Here is a 13,532-nt window from a genome sequence, read left to right on the forward strand (position 1 = left end):
AAACAACTCTCTGCCCCCCCCCCCCCAGGCCCCCGAGCTACAGGACATTGGCTGGGATAGTAAACGTTCTCTTGTAGGCGTTTTCGAGGCAGCTACATATCTATTTTAGGACTTGTACTGCTGCCCCTAACTTTGGTAGCTGAGTGCCTTCCACATAAAATAGACTGGCCATAGGAAAGTCCCTCGTGGATTTCATGGCGCTATCAGCTATCACTATGGAAACTAAATTCACTAATTTGCCCAAGTGTACAAAGAAAAAAGTACGCAACAGGTGTTTGTAAAACAGAGGTGCATAAATACAATGGAGATCGTAATTTCAAGAGAGGCTCAAACGTGGAGTCATTATCGAATAGCTGTTTGGAGGCCTATTTAAAGTTACTTTGGTGGCCTCAATCCAGTCCCTTGCGGACAAATACCAACCCAACAGAAATCACCTCCACCACTGGCATTACTTTGCCCCTGCTATGAATCTCGGAAAGGAAAAAGGATTAACCAGCCATGGAGACAGAATTCCCCTCAATTCGGAGGTGATCCCTTTCCCAATCAGGTGTGGGGAAGGCTTGCACTGCCTCTGCCAAGACTATCTGTTCTGTACAAAAGGACATCATTTTCCAGGGCACCTTTTAGAGGAGGTAGCATGCTCCAGCGGACAGAGCACAGGAGTGGGAGTCAAGCGACCTGGGTTCTATCTGTGACTTTGCCTTTGACTGACTAGGCAACTTTGAGCACGTCACTGCACTTTTCTGGACTTCGGTTTCAATTTGCCCTTCTGACTGACAGAGTAACAACACAGACACGTGTTTGTGAAACCCTGAGTTCTACTCATGAAGGGTGCTATATAAATGCAACTCATCAGCCCTACATTCAAACAATTTTAAAAGGAAAAGGGGGTCCAAGAAGAACGTCCATATGATAGCACTGCTTAACTCACTTGCTGCAGTTCTGCAGGTTTGTCTTGACGATATCATAGTCGGTATTGTAGAGGGGCCCGCTGTCCTTCAGCATGGCTTTCTGAATGCTGTAGACATGCACACTAGCAATTGTGGCTAGCTTAGACTTCATTGCTGAAAATCAACAGGAAAGCCCTTCATTAGCACAGCCAGCCTCAATCGAAGACGGCAGAAAAGCTGAAGAGCGGTCTGTTTGATACCAGGGTTCTAACTTTGAGAAAGCATTCTTGGATCTCAGTACCACCCGTTTTTAACCAACCCACTGACTCAGAATTCAGGCTACCGCAAGCACATCAAACCTGTTCTCCACTCTACAGTGGCTTCTCACAGAATACTGAGTAAATTCCAAAGTCTCAATCATAATCTTCCAGCTGCTCTGTGGCCTGGATCCAGGATATCTAAGAGATTGCCTAAAGCGCTGGGCTGAAGGCTGTGGTTGACAACTCTCCTCTTGCACAACTGAACTTTCTATCATAAGGGTAAAGTTTATCTGCGTGGGAGACAGAGCTGTCATGGAGACCAGTCCCGGGCTGTGAAATGAATTCTCATAAGAATTATGGACCATCATAAACCTCAACACCTTCCATTCCAAGTTCAAGGCATATTTTTGATCTGCTTTCTCTAATATGGGTCTATTATAGGAGCGAATGTGTGAGGTTCTGTGGCCTGCAATGTGCAGGAGGTCAGACTACATGATCATGATGGTCCCTTCTGGCTTTGAAGTCTATGAGTCTAATATAAACTCATAGCAACATGCACATAAAAGACAACAACTACAGAAAAAACCCTATTGAAACAACACGCTCCACCATACACACAACTCTCTCCCTGAAGAGAGGATGAGAGAATAAAACACATGGCAATGTTAGTCACTGTCTAATGTACTACTGGAAGGTTTTCAGATACTATGGTAAGGAGCACAGTACAAGAATGGAAAAATCCCATGTTAGATTTATTAAGTTTTGGTTTTCAACAGTGAAATGACAAGGGCCTGATTAGTGAAGCTGGAACGTTAGTACTGAGGCATTTGCAGACTCAACCGAACAACAAAAATATTGGTATATTATCTGATGCCAAAGTCATTAGATGGAAATTATTAATGGCCTGTAGTCATAAGCATTTAGGCTGAGATTCACCAGATCTCACAAGCAGGGTTGGTTAGATGAAAAACCAACAGCGAATGACCCCAGCTGCTTCAGAAAGCCATGTCAGCAATTTAGTAAGTAGAACTTCCCATTCAGTACTTAATCAAACATCCCTGTATGGGGTTATGGGACACTATGCTGTAGAGATGTCTGTCAGATGAGACATTAAGACACTCATGGCTAATGCAGATCCCCACTGCACTTCCCAGAAAGTAGGACTGTTGGCCCCAGTGTTCTGATTTTGCCTAAGCTTCCCTTGTAGTATCACAGTCAGATTCAGAATTCTTCCCTTCCCATCCTAAAATGTCGTGAGGTGTTGCTGTGCACAGTTCCAGTACTGCTGCATTCCAGCCTAGAGGTAGCTGCCTCAGTGACAGGTGAAGTGATCCCTTGTTCCATAAAAGAAGTGCTACCTAAAAATCAGTTACTAAGCTACAAGTTTGAGAAATTATGTTGATGGGGGCTCAGATTCTTCAGAGAAAAAAAAAAGTTACAAAAGCATAATTCCCCAAATCACCTACCTTCCAGTTTATCCTCTCTCACTACTGCAACCTTGTGGCACTGTAAAGAAATGATAATTTATCACAATGAGGAACCAAGGTCTTGAAGTTTAAAGCAAACAAAAGAAATGGTCAATGGTTATTCAATGCAGCTTTATAGTAGCATAAAACTTGATTATGGCTCTGTCATAAGAGTCTTTTGGGGCATTGTAGGCCTACTTTCCTGGGGCAATATCCCCCAAATCACTACAACATTGGAGAAACACCCAATCCTCAATCTCTGGCAGCAGCAGATGAAGCAGTAATGGAACAGCTGCCCAAATGCATTAGAACAAGAACAATTGTGCAGCACGGTAGGTGTGCACAAGCTAATGTAGCTGACATATGACTGCGCCAGGAACAAATCTGATGCATTGACCCATCTTAGTTGTAAGCACTTAAGATGACTGACACATTACAGTTAACATGGTTAGCGCAGACATGGTTTTATACAATGAGAAATTGAGCATTCATCCAACAGCCAGAGAGACAGATCCAGGGAAAGGTGCTCCACAATGTGCATGTAATTCCTGATTTGAGATCTAATGATGAAAAACTCTGTGTAAGAGCTAAGTATTATTATTGTGTACAGCTGGATTACCATGTTAAGAAGATTGCAATGCATGCAAAAAATATCAGAATTCATGGGTCTGACAACATTCATCAATTGTGTGTTCATTCAATACCCACAACCAGGCAGTCGAAGTGAGAGGAAAGAGAAATCTGGGAACAGTTTAAAGAGCCAAGGATAGGAAAAGCAGCAGCCTGAGCCATCCCTTGAGGACTGGAAAAGGTAGTGGAGCAGCGTAATACAGTAAAGTGAGCACGTAGTCAATAAAATAAGATACTATGAAGAGAGATCTATGAGGTGTTCAATTCCCATCTCTCCACTCAAGTAATTCTTGCAGTGTTAAATCTACAGCCCTACAGCAGCCCCTCCTGAAAGGAGTCAGTACTGCAAGATCATCAAGCTCTCTCAAATTAAGAAACAAGGTTTAATCTGAAATGCATGACGCAAGCTCATTAGTCTCCTCCACATTAAATGACCTTGTGTCAGATAAAGCCTCATCTATTCCAAAACCTGTCACCTCTTCCAAGACCAGGCCTTTTCTTTCAGTTCCTACAGCTCCTCTCTGGGCGTCTCTCAAAACGTATTATTTTCCCCCATGCAGTACTTACAAAATGCTGCTCCTAAGTATTATCTTCCTCGCGTGTCATTCTAATTACATGTTTTAATGTCTCTCAGAATGGATAAAAATATATATATATATTTTTAAATTATAAATGGATGTTCTATATTTAAATTAAATATTTTGATTTTAAAAATTAAACTTGTTTAAAACTAAATTTGACACTATGACAGCCTACAATCTATGTTAAGGCCTAAATTTAATGTAATCTATTCAAATCATGTAAATGAATAAAAAAAGCTGCATCAATGAGCCCTCCCCAAATTTATGAATTAACATATTCTGTTTTATTAGTTACATATAGAAACAGGGGAAAACCTATCTAACTTTTGAGGTCATCTTAAGCTTTATAAATGTCAAAATGTTATGTACAGCATTAGTAAATATCTGTAGTATTTAGTCTTTACAATAGAACAAATCCTGGTATTTATATTTTTTTCAAATGTAAGTATTTTCAATTTTTGCTGTACAGAAAAGCTTTGGCCCTTATTACTTTGGGTTTCAGTTTAGCTAGCAGGTGCAGAATTAATACTTTCTTGTTTTCCTCTTCCAATCTATGGATAAAACCGTGGGGTGACGACGAGATCTACTAATTTTAAAAACATGAAGGACATGGAATCAGATTTTCAAGTGTATTTAGGCATCTAAAGTAGGATTTTCAAAAGCAACTAAGCAATTTAGGCTCCTAACCCCCATTAGTTTCAGTGAGAGTTAGGCACTTAACCTACTTAGGTGCCTAGTGGGATTCACCATCTGCATCTTTAGGTGCTTAAATACCTTTGCAAATCTGGCCCAGGGTGACCAGACACAACCCTGCAATTCACTAACTACAGTTAATAATTCCTTTTTTAAAACAAATATTAGTTAGTTTTAAATGCAAAACATGTCTTGTTAAGCTTACTTTTTTTCCCCCTTATGTATCCAGCACATTTAAGGTAATTTTATTTAACCAGTTAAAAAAAAATTAACACACTATTTTTTTTGCATTTTAATTTAATTCCAATTTCCATCCAAATGCAGCACGACAAATATCATGATTAAAAAATCATGTGCATTCTTCACCATTTTCTAACATGAATCTAAATAAGTGTATGTTGAGCTATATAATTGTTTAAATAAAGGTGTACAGACAGAGTGCAACCTCCTGGTTAGCAAAAATCAAAAGTATCAAGTTTAGCGTGAAGGTTACGTTTAGTTGCAAATCAACATTTTCTAATGGTTACCAACCAACCAATGAGAATTAACCCTTCTTTAGGAAAATAGGTAAAGTACAAATGCAAAACAAGATTAAAATTTATTATTTAAATCAACCTACCCTGATATCTTCACTGGCTCTCACTGCTCCATAGCTCATCTCTTCTCACCTTACTTTCAAGAGCCTTCATAATCCTACCTTCCTTCCCTTTTAACTCTTGTATCGTTCCACATTGCTCCGCCAATGATGCCAGCTCTGGTATACAGGCCTGTCTCTTAGCCTGGGTTAGAATTTTGGGTTTGGTTTTTGATACTTTGATATGCTTACTAATGTGTGTGAACAAAGAACAAAGACACTGTTGCTTCTGCCTAACCAGATGGGGTTTACAGCACAATGAGAAGAGATAAGGAAGAGAGTGTTGCTGGGCATGGTGGGAGATTAATATACGAGCGCACACTTGAAGACTGCCTCGACTCCTATATCAAGGCAAGGTCAAACAACCAGTCGGGAGGGGCAAGAGGGGGATGGGAGGGAAGGCATAAGAAACACTAAAAAGCCGGAGAAAAAGGTGACCCTTGCCGAAACACAACCTCACTCCTTACCCCTCCCATGGGGTACAAAAGAGGTGGTACCGAAGCCCCCAGACTCACGACCCTCCAAAACGGAACATGACCATAAAATGTAAGGGGTGGGATCCAGGGTGTACACTACAGGTATAATTATGCCTGCTAAGAAAGAGATGGGGGGACAGGGAAAGCTCTGCGTCAGACAGAGCTATGGATATGCTTGCTTGATTAACCTCAATAAACATAGCATGGCCTGCACTTTGGACTATGGTTTTCTGCTTTCTGTCTGTGTGACAAGAACCAAGGGTGGGGCAAGGGAAAAAGCCCTAATACCGGCTCTGACACAGCATTTGCCCACTAGTTCTCTGAAAACAGCCTGCATGCCTTCTTCCACATCACACCTTACTTGCCCTTCCTGAGCTGGTCTACAAGGCTGCTACCTTCTCCGCATTCAAATCCTTCCTGAAGGGCCAATTCTATAACAGCATCTATCAAAGCCAACCAACCAGTAATGGCCAGTTTGAGAGGTAATTGGAGACAGTGTAATATCAACAGAATAAAACCCTGTTTTGTTATCAGACTAAGTATTATCAAAACGTGGTCAATACAACTCCTTCCCCAGTCTGTCGTTTTGTCTGTCAGATTGCAAGCTCTTTGGACAGAGACTGCACCTTCTTTTAGGGTCATATAAAATCTAGCACATTGTGGGCACTACCAGAAATAAATAATAGTAAAAGCAGTAATAGAGTTTTTGCGCCAAAGATTACAGAACAAGGCAGGACACAGAGAAGCAATGCACACACAACTGAGGGAGTTGAGTACTCACAATGTGTCCATTCTGAATGAGATTTCCTGCCACTAAATAGGTGACATGGAGTTGAGCTCCTGAATTCTCCTTTCTCTTCCTTTCTACATAGTCATACAGCATCCTGTACAACAAAAGAAACCAATGTTAACCACCTGCAAGGAAAAGAACCCTTCACCCCATCATCTACCAATTCCCCGTGATTTATATGACATTCATAGGATCAATAAAAGTAAAATGTTCTGACCTCACTAAATGTGTTTATTTCTTCTGAAGAGGTCTATGTAGCTCAAAAGCTTGTCTCTCTCACCAACAGAAGTTGGTCCAATAAGACATTACCTCATCCGCCCATCTCTCTAATATCCTGGGACTGACATGGCTACAACACTCCATAGTTCTATCTAGACATTTATACCATGCCTATCATTAGGATATTAAAGGCTCTGTTCACATAATACACATACTGAACTACCAGTTCCTGTTTTGCCCTCACCTCACGTCTCAAAACTGGGTTTAGACAAATGTGTGTGTGTGTGTACACACATATATAGCAATTCATTGTATTTATTGAGATACTTATATGGATTCCATCACTTTGGTATCCATAAGATACACCTCTACTTCGATATAACGCTGTCCTCGGGAGCCAAAAAATCTTACCGTGTTATAGGTGAAACAGCGTTATATTGAACTTGCTTTGATCCACCGGAGTGCGCAGCCCTGCCCCCCCGGAGCACTGCTTTACCGCATTATATCCGAATTAGTGTTATATCGGGTCGTGTTATATTGGGGTAGAGGTGTAGTACTGAAACATCTCCCATTTATGTTTTATCTAACTAGCTCCTCTTCACCTGAATCTTCCTGCCTCATCCCAAGGAGAACTTTTTTCATTCACCCTAGAACACAGTCCAGCCCCCAGAACTCAGAACATCTAAATACACAAATGGGGTCCGCTGTCCATCCTCAAGAACCTATTAATCCAATATTAGGAATGGGTCTCTGGGCTATTCCTTGGCCCTCTCCCTCCATGGTGGGAAACAGGAACCTAGGACTCTCACTGGCCCCCTATAGCCTACCCTGAGAAGTTGATGTACAGACCACTTCCCAACAAACTTCCTAGAGGAATCATATGGCTCCTGTAAGTACCACACCAATGACTTTAATGGACAATTATGTACTTCAAGGAATGTAAATTACTTTCATCTTTTCACAGTCCTAGCAAATGAAGTACAAAGAGCTATGTTACTACAACGTTAAGATTGCAAATATACATTGAAGTCTGGAAATGCCAAAAGGTTCTGATAGTAAAGTTAACTTGTCCATATTGCAAATATTTAGCTTTGGTTATTATCTAGGCTGTTAAGTGTAAGTATACAGTGAAGTGTGCATTTAACCCCCTGGATAGTGATTGCAAATATTTATTTGTAGTATGGGTCAGTTATTGTTGCTGTGAGTGGCTTTTTGTATTTCCTGACTGTATTTTATATTTCCACCTGGACGTTGCATAATACAGGGGATCACAATCCTGAGATCAGATATGCAGAGGCAGCCTCTTACATCTGCAAGGATCGAACTGCAGGACTGGGCCATTGCTTGTAAAACGCTTTTAGACCTTTCAGCAAGACAGGACTTATACACATTCCTACACGAATACAATTCTAAGATAACCATTTCTGTACATAATATTCACACCTATTATATGAAGCTATAGAACCATAGAATATCATGGTTGGAAGGGACCTCAGGAGGTCATCTAGTCCAACCCCCTGCTTAAAGCAGGACCAATCCCCAACTAAAACATCCCAGCCAGGACTTTGTCAAGCCTGACCTTAAAAACCTCTAAGGAAGGAGATTCCACCACCTCCCTAGGTAACCCATTCCAGTGCTTCACCAGCCTCCTAGTGAAAAAGCTTTTCCTAATATCCAACCTAAACCTCCCCCACTCCAACTTGAGACCATTACTCCTTGTTCTGTCATCTGGTACCACTGAGAATAGTCTAGATCCATCCTCTTTGGAACCCCCTTTCAGGTAGTTGAAAGCACCTATCAAATCCCCCCTAATTCTTCTCTTCTGCAGACGAAACAATCCCAGTTCCCTCAGCCTCTCCTCATAAGTCATGTGCTCCAGCCCCCTGATCATTTTCGTTGCCCTCCGCTGGACTCTTTCCAATTTTTCCACATCCTTCTTGAAGTGTGGGGCCCAAAACTGGACACAGTACTCCAGGTGAGGCCTCACCAATGTCGAATAGAGGGGAATGATCACGTCCCGCTATCTGCTGGCAATGCCCCTACTTCTACAGCCCAAAATGCCGTTAGCCTTCTTGGAAACAAGGGCACACTGTGGACTCATATCCAGCTTCTCATCCACTGTAACCCCTAGATTCTTTTCTGCAGAACTGCTGCCTAGCCACTCGGTCCCTAGTCTGTAGCAGTGCATGGGATTCTTCCATCCTAAGTGCAGGACTCTGCACTTGTCCTTGTTGAACCTCATCAGATTTCTTTTGGCCCAATCCTCCAATTTGTCAATGTCACTCTGGACCCTATCCCTACCCTCCAGCGTATCTACCACTCCTCCCAGTTTAGTGTCATCTGCAAACTTGATGAGGGTGCAGTCCACGCCATCCTCCAGATCATTAATGAAGATATTGAACAAAACTGGCCCCAGGACCGACCCTTGGGCACTCCGCTTGATACCGGCTGCCAACTAGACATGGAGCCATTGATCACTACCCGTTGAGCCTGACGATCTAGCCAGCTTTCTATCCACCTTATAGTCCATTCATCCGGCCCATACTTCTTTATCTTGCCGGCAAGAATACTGTGGGAGACCGTATCAAAAGCTTTGCTAAAGTCAAGGAATACCATGTCCACTGCTTTCCCCTCATCCACAGAGCCAGTTATCTCATCATAGAAGGCAATTAGGTTAGTCAGGCATGATTTGCCCTTGGTGAATCCATGCTGATCACTTTCCTCTCCTCTAAGTGCTTCAGAACTGATTCCTTGAGGACCTGCTCCATGATTTTTCCAGGGACTGAGGCGAGGCTGACTGGCCTGTAGTTCCCTGGATCCTCCTTCTTCACTTTTTTAAAGGGCATAAGAACGGCCATACTGGGTCAGACCAAAGGTCCATCTAGCCCAGTATCCTGTCTACCGACAGTGGCCAATGCCAGGTGCCCCAGAGGGAGTGGATCTAACAGGCAATGATCAAGTGATCTCTCTCCTGCCATCCACCTCCATACTTTGACAAACAGAGGCTAGGGACACCATTCCTTATCCATCCTGGCTAATAGCCATTAATGGACTTAAAGATGGGCACTACATTAGCGTTTTTCCAGTCATCATGGACCTCCCCCGATCGCCATGAGTTTTCAAAGATAATGGCCAATGGCTCTGCAATCACATCCGCCAACTCCTTTAGCACCCTCGGATGTAGTGCATCCGGCCCCATGGACTTGTGCTTGTCCAGCTTTTCTAAATAGTCCTGAACCACTTCTTTCTCCACAGAGGGCTGGTCACCTCCTCCCCATGTTGTGCTGCCCAGTGCAGCAGTCTGGGAGCTGGCAGTAGTCTTGTTTGTGAAGAGAGAGGCAAAAAAAGCATTGAGTACATTAGCATTTTCCACATCCTCTATCACTAGGTTGCCTCCCTCATTCAGTAAGGGACCCACACTTTCCTTGACTTTCTTCTTGTTGCTAACATACCTGAAGAAACCCTTCTTGTTACTCTTAACATCTCTTGCTAGCTGCAATTCCAAGGGGCCTAATTAAGCATCTCTTTCTAAAGCAATACTCGCTTAAGTGAGGCATAAATAAGGCATGCTAAATACAATCCTAAATAAGTATCTGAGAGAAAACACAGGACTTTACATCTTTTTGGAAAAGACTGGATTTAATTTTTTAATCAAAACCACCAACTAATTAGGCATTGCCACTGAATAAAAGGCTTGCGGTATACACAAACACTCACTGCTTAGCCTGGTTGACATGAACCCCCAGGGTGAAGCTCAGCCATTTGTACGTTACCTGCAACAGAAAAAAATAATTGCACAGGTCAGTGGCTCTCAATCTGAGTTAACGACACACACAAAACCCCATTCAGTGACTCACTAAATCCCACCAGCCTTTGAGGAGACTAAGAAATGGAGAGAGGAAGCAATTTGCCTAAGTGTGTGGTACCATGCTGGGCACACTACTCGTTCTTAAAAAATATTTAACAAGCTACCTCTACCTAAATGGTGCATATTTGTGAATGTTGTTTTGAAACAGTCTAAGAATGGCAGTGATATAGCCAATGACATTCAGAAAGCAACACGTGGACATTGCTGAGTTGAGGTTTCCAAAGCAGAGAAGAAAATAAAACAAGCCCCAATATATAATTGTGAAAAGTGGCTGCTGTTCACGCAACATTGCTATCAAGGACCCGTCAAGGGTGTGGTGGATTCACCATAACTGGCACTTTAAATCAAGACTGGGAGTTAAAAAAACAAAACATAAGCTCTAGTTCAAGCAGCAATTATTGGTGGGGGGAGAGGAGTTTCTAGGGCCTGTGTTATACAAGTCAGACTGGATGTTCACAGTGGTCCCTTCTGGCCTTGGAATCCATGTCAAAGATTGCCATGGCTCTCTTTGGGTCTCACACACAGGGCACAGGGTAGGGCCTTGGTGCTATGAGTTTATTCTAATAGTGCTTTGTGAGCCCAGTGCTGCTGCTTCTAGTGGGGGTGAGTTAGGAGTCATGGAATCCATCCAACTGCATTGCAACCTCCTCCCTGCCAACTGCCGGATACCCCCGCTACCCTCCAGTGTCTCCCACCCCTCAACTCCCCTCCTCGACCCCCTGCATCCTCCCATCCTGCCCATCACTACCACCAACCCATATCCACATCCCCCAACTCCCCTCCCCCACAACCCTCTGTACCCCCATCCTGCCCATCACCAACCCATATTCCCCTTCTCCAACTCCCCTCCCCCACAACCCTCTGCACCCCCCAACCTGCCCATCACCACCACCACCAATCCATCCCCCAACTCCCCTCCCCCACAACCCCCTGCACTCCCCATCCTGCCCATCACCACCACCACCAATCCATCCCCCAACTCCCCTCCCCCACAACCCCCTGCACCCCCCATCCTGCCCATCACCACCCCATCCCCCAACTCCCCTCCCCCACAACTCTCTGCACCCCCCATCCTGCCCATCACCACCACCACCAATCCATCCCCCAACTCCCCTCCCCCACAACCCCCTGCACTCCCCATCCTGCCCATCACCACCACCACCAACCCATCCCCCAACTCCCCCCCCACAACCCCCTGCACCCCCCATCCTGCCCATCACCACCCCATCCCCCAACTCCCCTCCCCCACAACTCCCTGCACCCCCCATCCTGCCCTTCACCACCACCACCAATCCATCCCCCAACTCCCCTCCCCCACAACCCCCTGCACCCCCCATCCTGCCCATCACCACCCCATCCCCCAACTCCCCTCCCCCACAACTCCCTGCACCCCCCATCCTGCCCTTCACCACCACCACCAATCCATCCCCCAACTCCCCTCCCCCACAACCCCCTGCACTCCCCATCCTGCCCATCACCACCACCACCAACCCATCCCCCAACTCCCCCCCCACAACCCCCTGCACCCCCCATCCTGCCCATCACCACCCCATCCCCCAACTCCCCTCCCCCACAACTCCCTGCACCCCCCATCCTGCCCTTCACCACCACCACCAATCCATCCCCCAACTCCCCTCCCCCACAACCCCCTGCACTCCCCATCCTGCCCATCACCACCACCACCAACCCATCCCCCAACTCCCCCCCCACAACCCCCTGCACCCCCCATCCTGCCCATCACCACCCCATCCCCCAACTCCCCTCCCCCACAACTCCCTGCACCCCCCATCCTGCCCTTCACCACCACCACCAACCCATCCCCCAACTCCCCCCCCACAACCCCCTGCACCCCCCATCCTGCCCACCACCAACCCATCCCCCAACTCCCCTCCCCCACAACTCCCTGCACCCCCCATCCTGCCCTTCACCACCACCACCAACCCATCCCCCAACTCCCCTCCCCCACAACTCCCTGCACCCCCCATCCTGCCCACCACCAACCCATCCCCCAACTCCCCTCCCCCACAACTCCCTGCACCCCCCATCCTGCCCATCACCACCAGGCACCAACCCCAGTGCCCTCATCCCCCAACTCCCCTCCCAGTGTGCTCGTCCCCTCAACGCCTCCCAGTTCCACCTCCTACCCCAACTTCCTGAATCCCAGCCCCGCCGCCTCGCTCCCGAGCGCCTCCCCGCAATCTCTGTTCCCGCAGCCCCGCCTCTCACGATGCGGTTCTGGTCGGTGACGAACTCGTCGATGTTCTCCAGGTAGAGCTCGTCCTCCATGGTGCCGGGGCGCCGGCCGGGCCGCTTCCCGCGCGGATCAGCGCCAGGGAAAGCAGGGCCCCGCCGCCTCCATAGCAACCCCCGGGGCGTGCTACGGCGGCCGCGCAGGGACACAACCCGCCGCACGCTCCGTCTCCGTCCCCGCCCCCCTCTGCGGTAGCTGGCCCCGCCCCCTGCCCTCCTGTTTTCAGCGCGCGCCCGCCCGCGCGGCGCTTTCTGCTTCGGTGTCTGTGCGGGCGGGGGGCCGGGAACTCCCGTAGCCGAGCTCCAGTGACCCCCACCCCGAACCTCCCGCCCGAGCCCCCCAGTGAGCCCCCGCCCCGCACCTCCCGCCCGAGCCCCCCAGTGACCCCCCGCCCCGCACCTCCCGCTCCGAGCCCCCCAGTGACCTCCCGCTCCGAGCCCCCCAGTGACCCCCACCCCGAACCTCCCGCCCGAGCCCCCCAGTGACCCCCCGCCCCGAACCTCCCGCTCCGAGCCCACTGACCCCTGCCCCGCACCTCCCGCTCCGAGCCCCCCACTGACCCCCCGCCCCGCACCTCCCGCTCCGAGCCCCCCAGTGACCCCCCGCCCCGAACCTCCCGCTCCGAGCCCACTGACCCCTGCCCCGCACCTCCCGCCCGAGCCCCCCACTGACCCCCCCACCCCGAACCTCCCGCCCGAGCCCCCCAGTGACCCCCCGCCCCGCACCTCCCGCTCCGAGCCCACTGACCCCTGCCCCGCACCTCCCGCTCCGAGC

The 13,532-nt window shown here is 47.3% G+C and overlaps 1 protein-coding gene across 1 annotated transcript in view; it reads right to left on the reverse strand.

The window, feature by feature from the left end:
- Positions 1 to 12,832, reverse strand: part of POLD3 (DNA polymerase delta 3, accessory subunit) — a 42,362-nt gene extending 29,530 nt beyond the window's left edge. The window contains exons 1-5 of the mRNA XM_065408541.1: positions 12,734 to 12,832; positions 10,357 to 10,412; positions 6,412 to 6,514; positions 2,617 to 2,656; positions 932 to 1,064 (exon numbers count right to left, since the gene is read on the reverse strand). Of these exons, the coding sequence (XP_065264613.1) occupies positions 932 to 1,064; positions 2,617 to 2,656; positions 6,412 to 6,514; positions 10,357 to 10,412; positions 12,734 to 12,793 (392 nt within the window). The 5' untranslated portion in view covers positions 12,794 to 12,832. The remainder of the gene's footprint in view (positions 1 to 931; positions 1,065 to 2,616; positions 2,657 to 6,411; positions 6,515 to 10,356; positions 10,413 to 12,733) is intronic.
- Between the last annotated feature and the right edge of the window lie 700 nt (positions 12,833 to 13,532).

Source organism: Emys orbicularis, chromosome 1 (assembly GCF_028017835.1).
Source record: "Emys orbicularis isolate rEmyOrb1 chromosome 1, rEmyOrb1.hap1, whole genome shotgun sequence".
Classification (NCBI taxonomy): Eukaryota; Metazoa; Chordata; order Testudines; family Emydidae; genus Emys; species Emys orbicularis.